The sequence below is a fragment of the Bison bison genome, unplaced genomic scaffold (assembly GCF_000754665.1).
Source record: "Bison bison bison isolate TAMUID 2011002044 unplaced genomic scaffold, Bison_UMD1.0 scf7180017864348, whole genome shotgun sequence".
NCBI lineage: Eukaryota > Metazoa > Chordata > Mammalia > Artiodactyla > Bovidae > Bison > Bison bison.
Genome location: NW_011494920.1, coordinates 1,655,503 through 1,668,032, shown reverse-complemented (window position 1 = coordinate 1,668,032; position 12,530 = coordinate 1,655,503). Strand labels below are relative to the sequence as shown.

The following is a 12,530-nucleotide window of genomic DNA, read 5'->3' as shown; positions in this document are numbered from 1 at the left end:
ATACTACTATAAATTTTTCTTTTGCTCACAACCACTATGATCACACAAACTTGTCATCAAGTGAGAAAGAGAAAGGTCAGGAAAAAAAAAATTACTGGGCTTCAGTAAAGAAAACTGTGCCACCAGACAACCAAGATTATACATGCATGCTATGTCGCTTCAGTCGTATCCGACTCTTTGCAACTTCATGGACTGTAGCCTGCCACGCTCCTCTGTCCATGGGACTCTCCTCCAAGCAAGAATACCAGAGTGGCTGCCATGCCCTCCTCCAGGGGATCTCCTGACCCAGGGATCGAACCTATGTGTCAGTCTCTTGCACTGGCAAGTGGCCTCTTTACCACTAATGCCACTTGGGAAACCCAAGATTATATATAAGTAAAACTTAAACCTGGTTAACTATGTTTTCTTTTGGAAAACCATTTATAAACTTAAAGACAAAATCAGGAGATGAGTAAAAAAAAGTCTTTAATAAGTACCTTTTCCTACACATCTTTCTTCTCTAGGGCAAATATATGGCAAATTCCATCCCCATTTTTACATATACATTCAGGAAACATCAAGCACAATGGTGATTTATGCCCTTTTGAAATACAGCATCACTATCGTAATGATATACTATGACTTCTAGCCAAAAAAGTATCTGAAGTTCATTTCACAATCAATAAATTTCAAAGATTACTTAAAATTCCCTTTATAAATTATAGCCAAGAAAAACCCCAACATTAACCAAAGGCTACAAGGTGATGTTTTAAAGAAGTAATTAAATATATATAACATACACGATGGAGAGTCTTCAAACCGAGTGCAAACATTGGTTGCTTTGGAGCTTTCTGTTAATAATTCTTCATCTTCTTCTTGCTCTGTTCTTCGGTGTCGATAGCTGCAAGTTTCAAATAAAATCAAGCGATCTGAGTCTTGGCTTTAATTACCAGCTTTCAATATACTAGTCAAGAGGCTGACCAATATTTCACAGTATCTTAAAAGGCATGTAAATTAAGACTATAGAGTAATACCTTAGGTTAACCAGAACCTGATAAACATAAACGTGATCATCTAATTTCAATGAAATATGCAGTAAGAAAAACCTCATAGTTTATATTTTAATGTTAAGTATTTTGCTCCCACCCCAAAAATAGTTCCCCCAGAAATCACATTTTAAAAACTACAACTTTCACCAAAAGCTGCAGAATTTGCAGAACAGAGACTTAGGGTTTAAGGCAATGACTCTTTAACTAGAATTACTCGAAGCTTTTTAAATACACATGCCCAGATTTTACATCCCAACAGAGTCAGACACAGTCTCTTAAAAACTAATTTTTTGTAGCTATAATATTGCCAGATTTCTTAATCTCTAAAGGACTCAGGTTAGTAAAACTACTTACTCCCCAGTTTTCAAGTTTCCACTTATACCTGTATACTTTCAACAAATACTTTGATTTAAATTAGAAAATAGTAGATTATATTCCACTCTTGTGATCTCTAAATCTAAATTATTGCTTGATTTCTATTAAGACTACATGCTTTGTGGGAAAGATAATCAGCCTTCCCAGATAGAGAAACATGCCTCAGAAATGCAAGCAAAGGCAATAAAAATCCAAGGATTTTTTTTTTAGTAGCTTTTTTTTTTTTTTCATATTTATCTGGCTGTTGGCTGTGGCGTGCAAGCTCTCGGTTGCGGCATGTAGGATCTAGTCTCCTGACCAGGAGTGGACCCCAGGCCCTCTGCATCTGGGGTGTGGAGTCCTAGCCACTGGACCACCTGGGAAGTCCCTAATTGCTTGTCATATGTGTTTACTTCTTGTGTTTCTCTGCATTCCAATCTTATGAAAACTTAATTCAAAGATCTACCCCTCAACCCCAAGTTACTCTCCATAAACTGAGAGAAACTTAACTTTGCCTTTTTAAATAAAATCTCCTTCATAATATACTATCAAGATGACTGATTATTATGGTTGTTAAACTAAAGATAAAAGTTGGCATATGCTTTGTTACTTTAATTAATGGTTACTTTAAAGCAATGAGATTGCCCTAAATTTGTTATTACTAACCAAACATCTTGTTAGGGCTTCCCTCATAGCTCAGTTGGTAAAGAATATGCCTACAATGCAGGAGACCCAGGTTCGATTCCTAGGTCAGGAAGATCCTCTGGAGAAGGAAATGGCAACCCACTCCAGTATTCTTGCCTGGAAAGTCCCATTGACAGAGAGGAGCCTGGCAGGCTACAGTCCATGGGGTCGCAAGAGTCGGACACAACTTAGCAACTAAACCACCACCAAACATCTTAAGTTATCCAACCAGCACAAATTCTAAGAAAACATCTATAAATTCAACATGTAAGAATTACTTTACAAATTTTGCACCACCACCTAACAATGGCATTGTACAACTTGATATTTCCTTTTATATAAAGAAACTAAGCATTTAACAAAAATTTTAAGTAGACTATCATGATACAAATCACCATACGATCTATAAACAAGCACAGACTTCAGATAACAGCAGTACTCTCAATCCACCTGAGTGGTTTAGGAGACTAGAGAATGCCCCAAGTCAGATCTAAGTTCAAAGTCAGATTATTCTAATTCCTTCTAGATGATGTTAAGTAGGCCACTTAACCTTTGCATTTGTTTCCACTCCAAGGAGAAGGTAACATCTGAATTCCCTACTCAATCCATATAAAAATAAAGCATTATGCCTATTTTTATTTTATACATGTATGGCTATATCCTGCCAAGCCAACTGGGCCAAATAAATAAGAGCACTGTTAACTATTTTTTTAATAAAATGATTCTGTGCTTCTAATTAAGACTATCTAAAATAAGTCTGGCTCAACTGTTAAGCATCAACTATTACTCACTCGCCAACTGAGAGCAAGTTCTGTTTCTCATCCTTTTTTATTCGTGGGCGCCCTGGTTTCATCTTCAAAGGTGAGGTTGGAGTCTTCTGAGCAGCAGGCTGAATGAAATGTGCAAACAGTTCTGTCTGCTTTAATAAATATTCAAATCTATTTGCCCGGTCAGTTTGCTGGAAGAAATGTGAAAACACATTTTATCAGAATATCAATACAAATTCAGAAATCAAAGTTTCAACATGTCTCCACACAACAATCTCAGCAATAAAAAGGAACTACTGCTACATGCAACAACATAGATGAGATTCAAAAGTAGGATACTATGTGAAAGCAAACAAGCGTGAGACTACACGCTATACGATCCGAACTCCAAACAGCGACTTTCTATGTGAAATTCTAAGTAGTGGTTTCTCAGAGAGGAGATCTGAAGTGTCAAAGGGATGAGAGCAGGAGCAAGCGCTTGGGGGACGATAGAACTGTTCTACATTGTGACTGTACGGTGTTTACATGGCCTCAGCTATTTGCCAGAACTCACCGAATGAAAAACATACAACTACTGTGTGTCAGTGATACTTGAATGTAGCTGAAGAAAAAATATCAAATAAAAAGATAAAGACACTGCAATACAGGTGTATTTATTCAGAAGAGGGAAAAATGTTGTGCCAAATTTTAAAAAGCTATCAGGCTTGAAAAACTTCTATTAAGTTCATGAAATATTCATTAATCCTATGTAGTTCTTAGTATCTTTTCTTATTTTTATATCTAACATCTGCGGCTTTGAGTGTTTCCTATTATCACACAAAAAGAATGGAAGACCAAAAAAACTTAAAACCTTGAAATCAAGTTCTTTTAAAAATAAACAATGGAAATCTAGAGCCTTTAGACAACAGACTTTTTACAGACACATCAATAATTTGATTTTAAATAAGGAGAAACAAGAAGACAAGAGTTCAATAAACAGAGAAGCCAGTTACTCAGTATCTCTACCTATGTTTAAAATGTCAACTTTACAATAAAACATTTTACCTAGCAAACACCAGAGGTAGTCTAATGTGCTTTTTAAATGAAAACATAATTTTTAAACATCACACACATGTAAAACCGAAGCCCAATTTGATACTGAAGGCACACGGTGACAGTGCCTTCACACTGGACCACACACGTAGCCCAATCCATACCACTAACAACAGGCTGTCAATACGTTTCTCCTTAGGAATGTCCTACCAATGACAAGCTTCAGTTTCTGTTTTAAAGTACTAACCTGAGATCCATATATACGTATTTTGCACAATTTCATTTTCAAATACATATATAGTAAAAGAAAAACCAAAAACATGCAATGAGAAGATCATGCTATTTAAAAAAGACTATTCTATTATTGTAATTATGTTTGGATCAAGATAAATAAGCTCCGGAAATAAATTCAGATAGGTGAGAGTGTAAGATATTTTAAACCAAAAGTTACTCTACAGTACTCAAATCACTGAATATATATTCTCTTCTTTAAAAACATTTTCAAATCAACGTTTTCTTCTTAAATGTCTTTTCAATTCAAAAAATACTTTTGTGTGCAGACCAGAAAAAGTATTTTGTTTCTCTATGAAGTTTTCATTATAGTACAATATTGAAAATAAAACATAACAAGTAAATTATGAAGACTGTCAGAAAACAAAAACTCAGAAGTAAAAACACACAGTAAGAACACATGGAAGTATGAATAGCACCAGATTTTAAATTTTAAGCAGGATGATTAGGAAAATGGCAACAGAAATGATGTTTCACAGAGAAGGAAGTAGTCCTCCCAATTCTTAGACCTTATCACACCTCTCTACTGCTCAAGATCCTTTAATGGTTCTAGATGTCTTAAGATGGTACTTTTTCAAACTGTGGTTCATGATCCATTAGATCAGAAATATCCAGAATCTTTGTTATCTTCTACAAGGTCAAGTCTGAGACTACTATCTTAAAGAACAAAGCATAAACTTCACCAGATCTCTACAAAAGATTTCATAATTTCCAAAATTCTCTCACTGATTCAAGTAGTGTGGAGTTACAAACTGTTGCAAAAAAAACAAAAAAAGCTTACAGAGTAAGCTTTCAGTGGAACTGTAGCAAAGGTTTAAGGGGATTAACAGGCAAAGACCTCATTGCTTGAAAAATGAAAAGGTTAAGATAAAAATGACGAAAGGTGTAAAGAAAATGAACCTATCTACAAAACAGACAGAGATCTGACTTGTGGTTGCCAAGGCAGAGGAGGGGAGGAGAGGGATGCACTGAGAATTTGGAGTTGATAGTTGCACGTATTACATTTAGAGTGGATAAACATCAAAGGTCCTACTGTGTAACACAGGGAACTGTATCCAACTTCCCTCAAATAAACCATAACAGAAAAGAATATCTAAAAGACTGTATATATATGTTAAACTGAATCACTCTTCTGTATAGCAGAGATAGACACATTATAAATCAACTATACTTCAATTAAAATAAGAGGTATAAGGAGAAAAACTACTTTCTAAAGAGCAGAAACAATAAGATCAAGAACCCCCCCCAAAAAAATGTATCGTAAAATTAAAGCAAAGGTTAAAATCAATAGCCTTGGAAAAAGCATTTTTCTCTAAGAAAATGACCAGGATAGTAGAAGCCATACATGTTTGGAAATAAATTGATGATGGGCCTGCAATTCTTTATGGAGGAAGACTGAAAGTGAGAAAGTGACAGAAAAGTAGAAACTTAATCAGAGCGGCAAAGTCTTAGAATGGCTAAGTAGGATTGTTAGAAATAACAGTGAAAGCCAAAGAAAGTGAAAACCATAAATTTATTCCAGTACCAATCAGTGTAATTACTTTAGTTTTCTCAAGCAGTACTTGGCATCTTGGGTTCAAGAATGAAAAGTGACTATCAAGACTTATCTATGAATATCATCTGCTAGATGATAAGGAGTCTGCTCAGAAGAAAACTGCTCGTCAAGGTCATGGTTTTGAAAAAGGAAATTAAAGTAGGAGACTGAAAAATTTGTAGGAAGTTGAGAAAAAAATTGCAATAAAGGGAGCTGTGGAGATGAGAAGCATTGCAAAGAACCACTGAAAACCTCCATTATATAATCAGATCAGTGTCACAGACTTCACAAAAACACAGATCTGGAAGAAGCTAGATCATGAGAAACGAGCCAAATGAAGATGCCAATGAAATAATTCATGCAACAGAAGAATAATGAACCAGGGTGATGGGGAAAAGATAAAAGAAATATTTATGAAGTTAAATCTGCCTAGACTATTAAAATTATGACACGCTGTTATAAACAGCTTGGGTATTTATTAAGAAAAACTTTCATTCATTGAGAGAACACTAAGTAACTGTGTGGGAAAGAGATAATGAATTCAACTTCGGATATTCCTAAATAAGACCTACCAAAGGGATTTAAACGTTCAACAAGCAAATGAAAATACAATGATTGGAGGCATCTGAGCTAGAGATAAATATTCAGAAGTACTCATTTAAAAGTGGCAGATGAAAACCAGTGACAAGGCTAAAACTTTCCAAGAACAAATGTTCAAAATGCAATGAAGGACAAATGAATAATCAAGTAAATAAGGTATCATCAAAGAAAAAAGGTTTCTCAAGGCAAGAAAAAAATTTGTGGAGTGGCCAATGGTGTCAAATACAAGTATGAATAAGGAGAATGAACTAAAACTAGGCCAAAGAATTGGCCATTAAAATTACTAGTACATCACTTCTCAGTCTTTTGGCTAAGATCAAGTAGAGAATCACTAATATAGTGTTAATGACAGAATCTAAGCTGTGCGGGTTTAGAGGAATGACTGGGAAAAGTAAAAATGGAAAACCATCTTTTCTTCAAATAAGACTGACAGCAAAGAAAGGTGACAGGACAGTTACACATATACACAAAATGCATACATACAAAATGGAACAGAAATCATATACAGTAATACATCATTTATACTTTACATATTACCATATGCATTATGCACGCTATGTATGTGTATACAGATACATATATGCAACTTTTAGGACTTTGAAGCCATTTTTAGAAATTTCAAAAATATTTGCTGATATTGATGAGAAAGTCAAAGAACAAGGGGAAGTAATACTTGTTAAAATCAGTATTCTATGTGCCAGATACTATTCTGGATGCTGAAGACAGAAAGACTAAGACACCGTTTCCACTCTTCAGGAGGATACTTATTGTGTAATGATGATATTCTTATACATGTTAACTAAGATTTAAAAAAATTAAGTTTAATCTACATAAAGCATATACAACAGGGCCCAGTACATACTATTTATTCACTGTTAGTCATTATTATTTAATCTAAACTTAAATTCAAAGCTCTTTGTAGGTACTGGTTAACTCATGTTAAGATAAAGATTCCCAAGAGGATGTGAAATGTGAGCTGGATCTTTTACAAGTATAATATTCATATTATCTTTTGTAAAGCTCTCATCCATATAATAAAAAAGCTGTAGGCAAGAAATATCATTACTATATATACTATATATTTTTGTATTATATATTGTATGCATATGTGCATGAGCACGTGCTCCGTTGCTTCAGGCATGTCAGACTGCAATCCTATGGACTGTTGGCTCCTCTGTCCATGAAATTTTCCAGGCAAGATCACTGGAGTGGGTTGCCATGCTCTCCTCCAGGGGATGTTCCCTAACCAGTGATCGAATCTGTGTCTCCTGCATTGCAGGTAGATTCTTTACCCACTGAACCACATGGGAAGTTCATTATATATTGTATATGTTATAAATTATACATGTATTACTTGCTTTATAACCAGTAGAGTACAATGCTAGACAGATGCAGAATAAACACATCTTGAATGGTTACTTCTCTGGTCTTTTAACTCATCTCACTCCCAATGCTAAATCTAAAAAGGAGTATTAATATAATCCATATATTTACATACTATGTGAATTCATGAAATACATCTGTATTTGTTTTAATCAAGTAAGTCGAGTAAGATAAAAAAAAGTTACAATACTCCATGTTACACATATTTAAATTAGGTATCTGTGCCTCAACTTTAGTAAATTTAATCACCTAATAAAAAACTATTATGATTCTATTCATATACCTAGAACATACCATTTTTTCTTCATAGGTGGGATCTGGTTCTTGGATTTCTTTTTGCTTTCCAGGAGATGCATTGTCAAATACTTCCTGGTAAGAGGGAAAAACCATGGTTTGTTCTTCAAGAATACTCAACATACCATTATTACACTGATTTCAGCCCAAAACACATTCAAAGTAATACACTCCTGTCCTGAACTTCCTAGATACCTAAATCTGATAGGAAACCTTGATGCAAAATATGACAGTAATAACAATTCACTTAACCCAAATATGTAAACCGCATGGCCACTGCCAAGATTAAAACACAAGATTATCATCTCCAACATCCTAGAACAAAAAATACTTAAAGCAAATCTGTTTTGTTTTCTAATCAAAAATTATAAAGCCAAATTGAACAATATAAATTGTGAAGGAAATGTTCCCTTTTAATTAAACTGCAGTATCTACTGTAGTACTACCCAAATGTATACCTGGGAAGTCACACAGTCATCCTGATTTCCATCTTCTAAAACATTTAAAAAATTCATCATGCACCCTGAAGTGAATACTTTAACCACAGTTTGATTCCTTAATTGACAATAAATGTGCTTTTTTGGCAAATTTATTCACCCTGACATTCAGAAAGTCACAAAATCCAAAAAAACACCCCCAACCTCACTGTAAAGTTCGCTCATCAGCTGGTAAAAAGTACAATTTTCATTAATGATGTAGTGATCTGCGGTGCTACACGCTGTAACCAAGTTACCTATGATTAAAAAGCTGAGGGGACGGGCCTGGTACAGCACTACTGCTGCTGCTAAGTCGCTTCAGTCGTGTCCGACTCTGTGCGACCCCATAGACGGCAGCCCACCAGGCTCCGCCGTCCTATAAGAGATCAAATGACCCAAATTCAAGTCTAACTTCAGTGCTAAGACCTTTACGAACTTGTGTAACCTTAAGCTCATCACAATCTCTGGTCTCCAGAGTGAAAGTGACAAAGCCACCTACCTAGAATAATTCACAAAATGGTACTGGGATACCATGAAAAGTCGAATGTATCCTAAAAAAACAAGATGTGCTTTCCAACAGCAGTCATTACTTCTTTCACAGTCTTAACTAAAACAGGCAAAAGATTTGGATTTAGGACCCTTGAGGTCATATGGCTATTGGTATATAGTGTACCTACCTATCAGTCCAGGTAGGTATGCGAAATGAGAATGAACCAAGACAGGCCCCATTCAGGTTGCCAAAAAGATCATATTAATTAAAAAATGTGACTGCTCCCATGACTACCAATACCAAGCAAAAAAAAATAATAATAATACATAGGAAAGCTAACAAATTTTCCTAGGAAAGTGGGCTTTGTCAGAAAATAAATGATCTTGGAAAAACACAGCTTAAAAAGAAAAAAAAAAAAACACTATAATGTGAAGGAAAAAAACAAAAACTAGTCATTAAGAAAACTGGTAAAAGATAAAATCACTGATGTTACTATCCTGAGAAGGGGAAAAATAATGAAGCCATTTTTGAATAAATGAAATCGTTAAACAACACATTTTTGGCAAAAATATGACAGGGCAAGATATTCGGGGAAGGGTCAGCTTCAGAGCCAGATGCGGGTTCTATCACAGATTCTACTTACAAGGGAAGACTCAATTTCCCCATCTGGCAAAAATACTACTGACAGTCATCCAGTACTTGTTACAACATTAATATTCATAGTTAAACTCTAATTCCACTTTACCTTAAAAACAGCAACTGAAAGGCAAAATATTTAGTTTAGGCTTTAAATTATTCTGCTTTCTGATATTTCCTTAACACTTCTAGTGAGACTGAGACTTTGGTTGCTACTCCAAAATTTGAATGACAGCCTCTTTTGAGAGGCTGACAACAGTGGACAGCAATTTGCAGAGAAGTGCAGTGCGTGCTCAGTCGCTTCAGCCTTGTCTGACTCTTTGCCACCCCGCCAGGCTCTTTGTAGCTCGCCAGGCTCTTCTGTCCATGGGATTCTTCAAGCAAGAACACTGGAGTGGGCTGCCATGCCTCCCCTCCAGGGGATCTTCCCAACGCAGGGATCGAACCCGAGGCTCTTTTGTCTCTTGCACAGGCAGGCGGGTTCTTTACCACTAGCGCCACCTGGGAAGCCCTGAGAACTGCGTATTTAACACAACTGCTTTCAGTGTCAAACTTTCAAACCCCCTTAAACAAGGAAGCGGGAATCCAAGTTAACCCTGGCAATTCAAAACAATCATTTAAAACCTAAAGAAAAAGAAAACAAGCAACACTGACATGAACTGAAAACAAATTTCAAGTCGCTGAAAGCTATAGAATACCAGAGATCCTATTCCACCAAAACCCACCCTTACCTAAAAGTTCTTTCAAAAACTAATAACGTTACTTCACCCTAGATAAGGCCGCTGGTTGCAGAGAGTAGGACTCCACTGAACTGACTTATGACTTAGTACAGCACCCAAATAAAACTACTGAGCCAAATGCTCTATGGTAAACTGTCCTACCATTTCCTTATTGTGTTAATTCTACAGCAACATTCCCTTTTAGAGCAGTATTACCTTTTCTTCATCTATCCAAGGATGGAAAAATTCCAGAAATCTCTGGGCTGAGACTATAAAATATCTCAAAACAGATCGAAGGCCAAGAATAAAATTGGAAGGAGCAAGCAACACTTTGTTCCCAGACATCGCAAAACCTTGGAGCACACCCAAAAGACCCGCCTGGCAGTTCCCCAATCTCTCCACCCTCGCTGTACTGTTACCATTCCCTGCCCCGCCAGCCCCAGTCCAGAAGGTAGGGAGCCATAGAGAACGGTACCAATTCTCAAAATAAGGCCAAGGCCCCCAAAGAGGAAATGCGCTGGTCTGTAAGCAAACTAACCGCCCCTCACTCACTAATTCATCCATCCATCCATCCATCACTCCTCCCACGAAATGAAATGGGGGTTCAAGACAGCTGCTGCCGCCTTGGTCGCTTCCCTTCCCCACGGAACAGTGCCTGGGAGGAGCCTCCTCGCCCTCCGAGGGAGCAGGTGTGCCCCGCTTATCCCCACTGCGCCCTCGGCCATCCAGCCCTCGCCATTGTTTCTGCGGAACAGATACCGCCCCCGCAAAGAACGGGATGAAGAAAAGGAGGCCCAACTCCTCGGATGCGCTGCTTTTAAATGCCTTCCCCACCCCGCCTGTCTACCCCCGTACCTACAGGGAAATTTCCCTCGCCCTCCCCCCAAGTTTAGCGGAAAGTAAAATCGAGATTCAGAGATGAGCGAGGGAATTATGGGAGTCCAGCTTTAAAAAAAAAAAAAAAAAAAAGGTAGATCCTCACTCGGCCTCAGTAATCAAGAACATGTGTCTAATAAGAGCGTTCGAGGATTTGGCAAGGTTCGCCAAAGAGACAAATAATATAAACGTGAAGTGCCAGAAATCCACTTCAGGTTGCCTGGATAGCTTAAGCGCAAGGGTGAGAGCATCATTTCCGACCCAAAGGGTCTGAGGCCGAGTTGGAGTGGGAAGGGGTGAAGTTTGGCTCTGCGTCTCATCACTAGTACAGAGGCGAGGGAACCAGTTCCTCCTCCCCCTCCTGCCCTCTTTCCACGCCACGAGCCGCCCTCACCTCCATCTCCGAGTCCGTGGGGCCGGCGTTGCCCACGGAGGGAGCCCCCTGGGCGGCGGCGCCCTCGGGGCCGCCTTTGTTGCTGCTGTTGCTCCCGCTGCCGGCGGCCAAGGCTGCGGGCTTCGAAGGCGCGCTCTCGGGAGGCGGGGGTGGCGGAGGGTCGGCCGCGGACGACATGATGTTCCGTCTGCGTCACCCGCTGCTGCCAGAGGCCGGGCCCGGCAGGGAGGAGGAGGAGGAGGCCTAGGCCTGGGAGGCTGCGTCGCAACGAGCAGATGGAGAAGCGAGAGGACTACCCGGAAGCCCCCTGCGCCGCGGCTCGGCGACAAGCCCAAACCAGGCCCAGCAACCTCCCCCTCTGGTCGCCCTCCTCTTCCGCGGAGCTCCGGGTTCGACCGGCGCTTTACCCCACGGCGGGAATCACGTCGACGAGAGTGGGCGGGGCCACTCGGGTCACTGAGGTCAGGGAAGGCGGGCTGATTCACAGGAGGGCGGAGGGTTGGGGAAAAAAGAAAGGAAAGCAAAAGAGGGACAGAGACTGGGAACTGGTTTAGCTGCCTCCTCTTCCTCTGGTAGATATCATCTATCTCTCCAGCATTCAGGTCTACTACCTACGCCACCGACTATCAACACTCGCGAGATTGATAGTTGGCTACATGACTAGGCTCCAAGTGCGCATGCGCATTCTCCCCTCCTTGCCCTGGGCCACGCCTCCTCCGAGGCCCCAGAGAGCTCTTGGGTAAGGAATGGGCGGGGCCTCGAGGGAGAGCTTGGAGACGTAGGTTTGTGCGTCGGCTTCCCGGCATGACGCGAGCGCTGTCTTCCAGGGGTTCTTAACGGCTCACGGTCCACCGGCGCTTCGTCTGCTCTGCATGGCAGGGATCCGCGGCACTCCCAGAAAACTTGCCCAGGTTTTGCGCCGCCTACTGCAGTATAGAGGCCTGTGCAGGCCTTAACACTTTCACTGCCGCC

The 12,530-nt window shown here is 39.3% G+C and overlaps 1 protein-coding gene across 1 annotated transcript in view; it reads right to left on the bottom strand.

Annotated features, from left to right (window-relative positions):
• Positions 1 to 12,214, bottom strand: part of SMARCA5 (SWI/SNF related, matrix associated, actin dependent regulator of chromatin, subfamily a, member 5) — a 38,996-nt gene extending 26,782 nt beyond the window's left edge. The window contains exons 1-4 of the mRNA XM_010854724.1: positions 11,559 to 12,214; positions 7,968 to 8,042; positions 2,858 to 3,024; positions 780 to 880 (exon numbers count right to left, since the gene is read on the bottom strand). Of these exons, the coding sequence (XP_010853026.1) occupies positions 780 to 880; positions 2,858 to 3,024; positions 7,968 to 8,042; positions 11,559 to 11,735 (520 nt within the window). The 5' untranslated portion in view covers positions 11,736 to 12,214. The remainder of the gene's footprint in view (positions 1 to 779; positions 881 to 2,857; positions 3,025 to 7,967; positions 8,043 to 11,558) is intronic.
• Between the last annotated feature and the right edge of the window lie 316 nt (positions 12,215 to 12,530).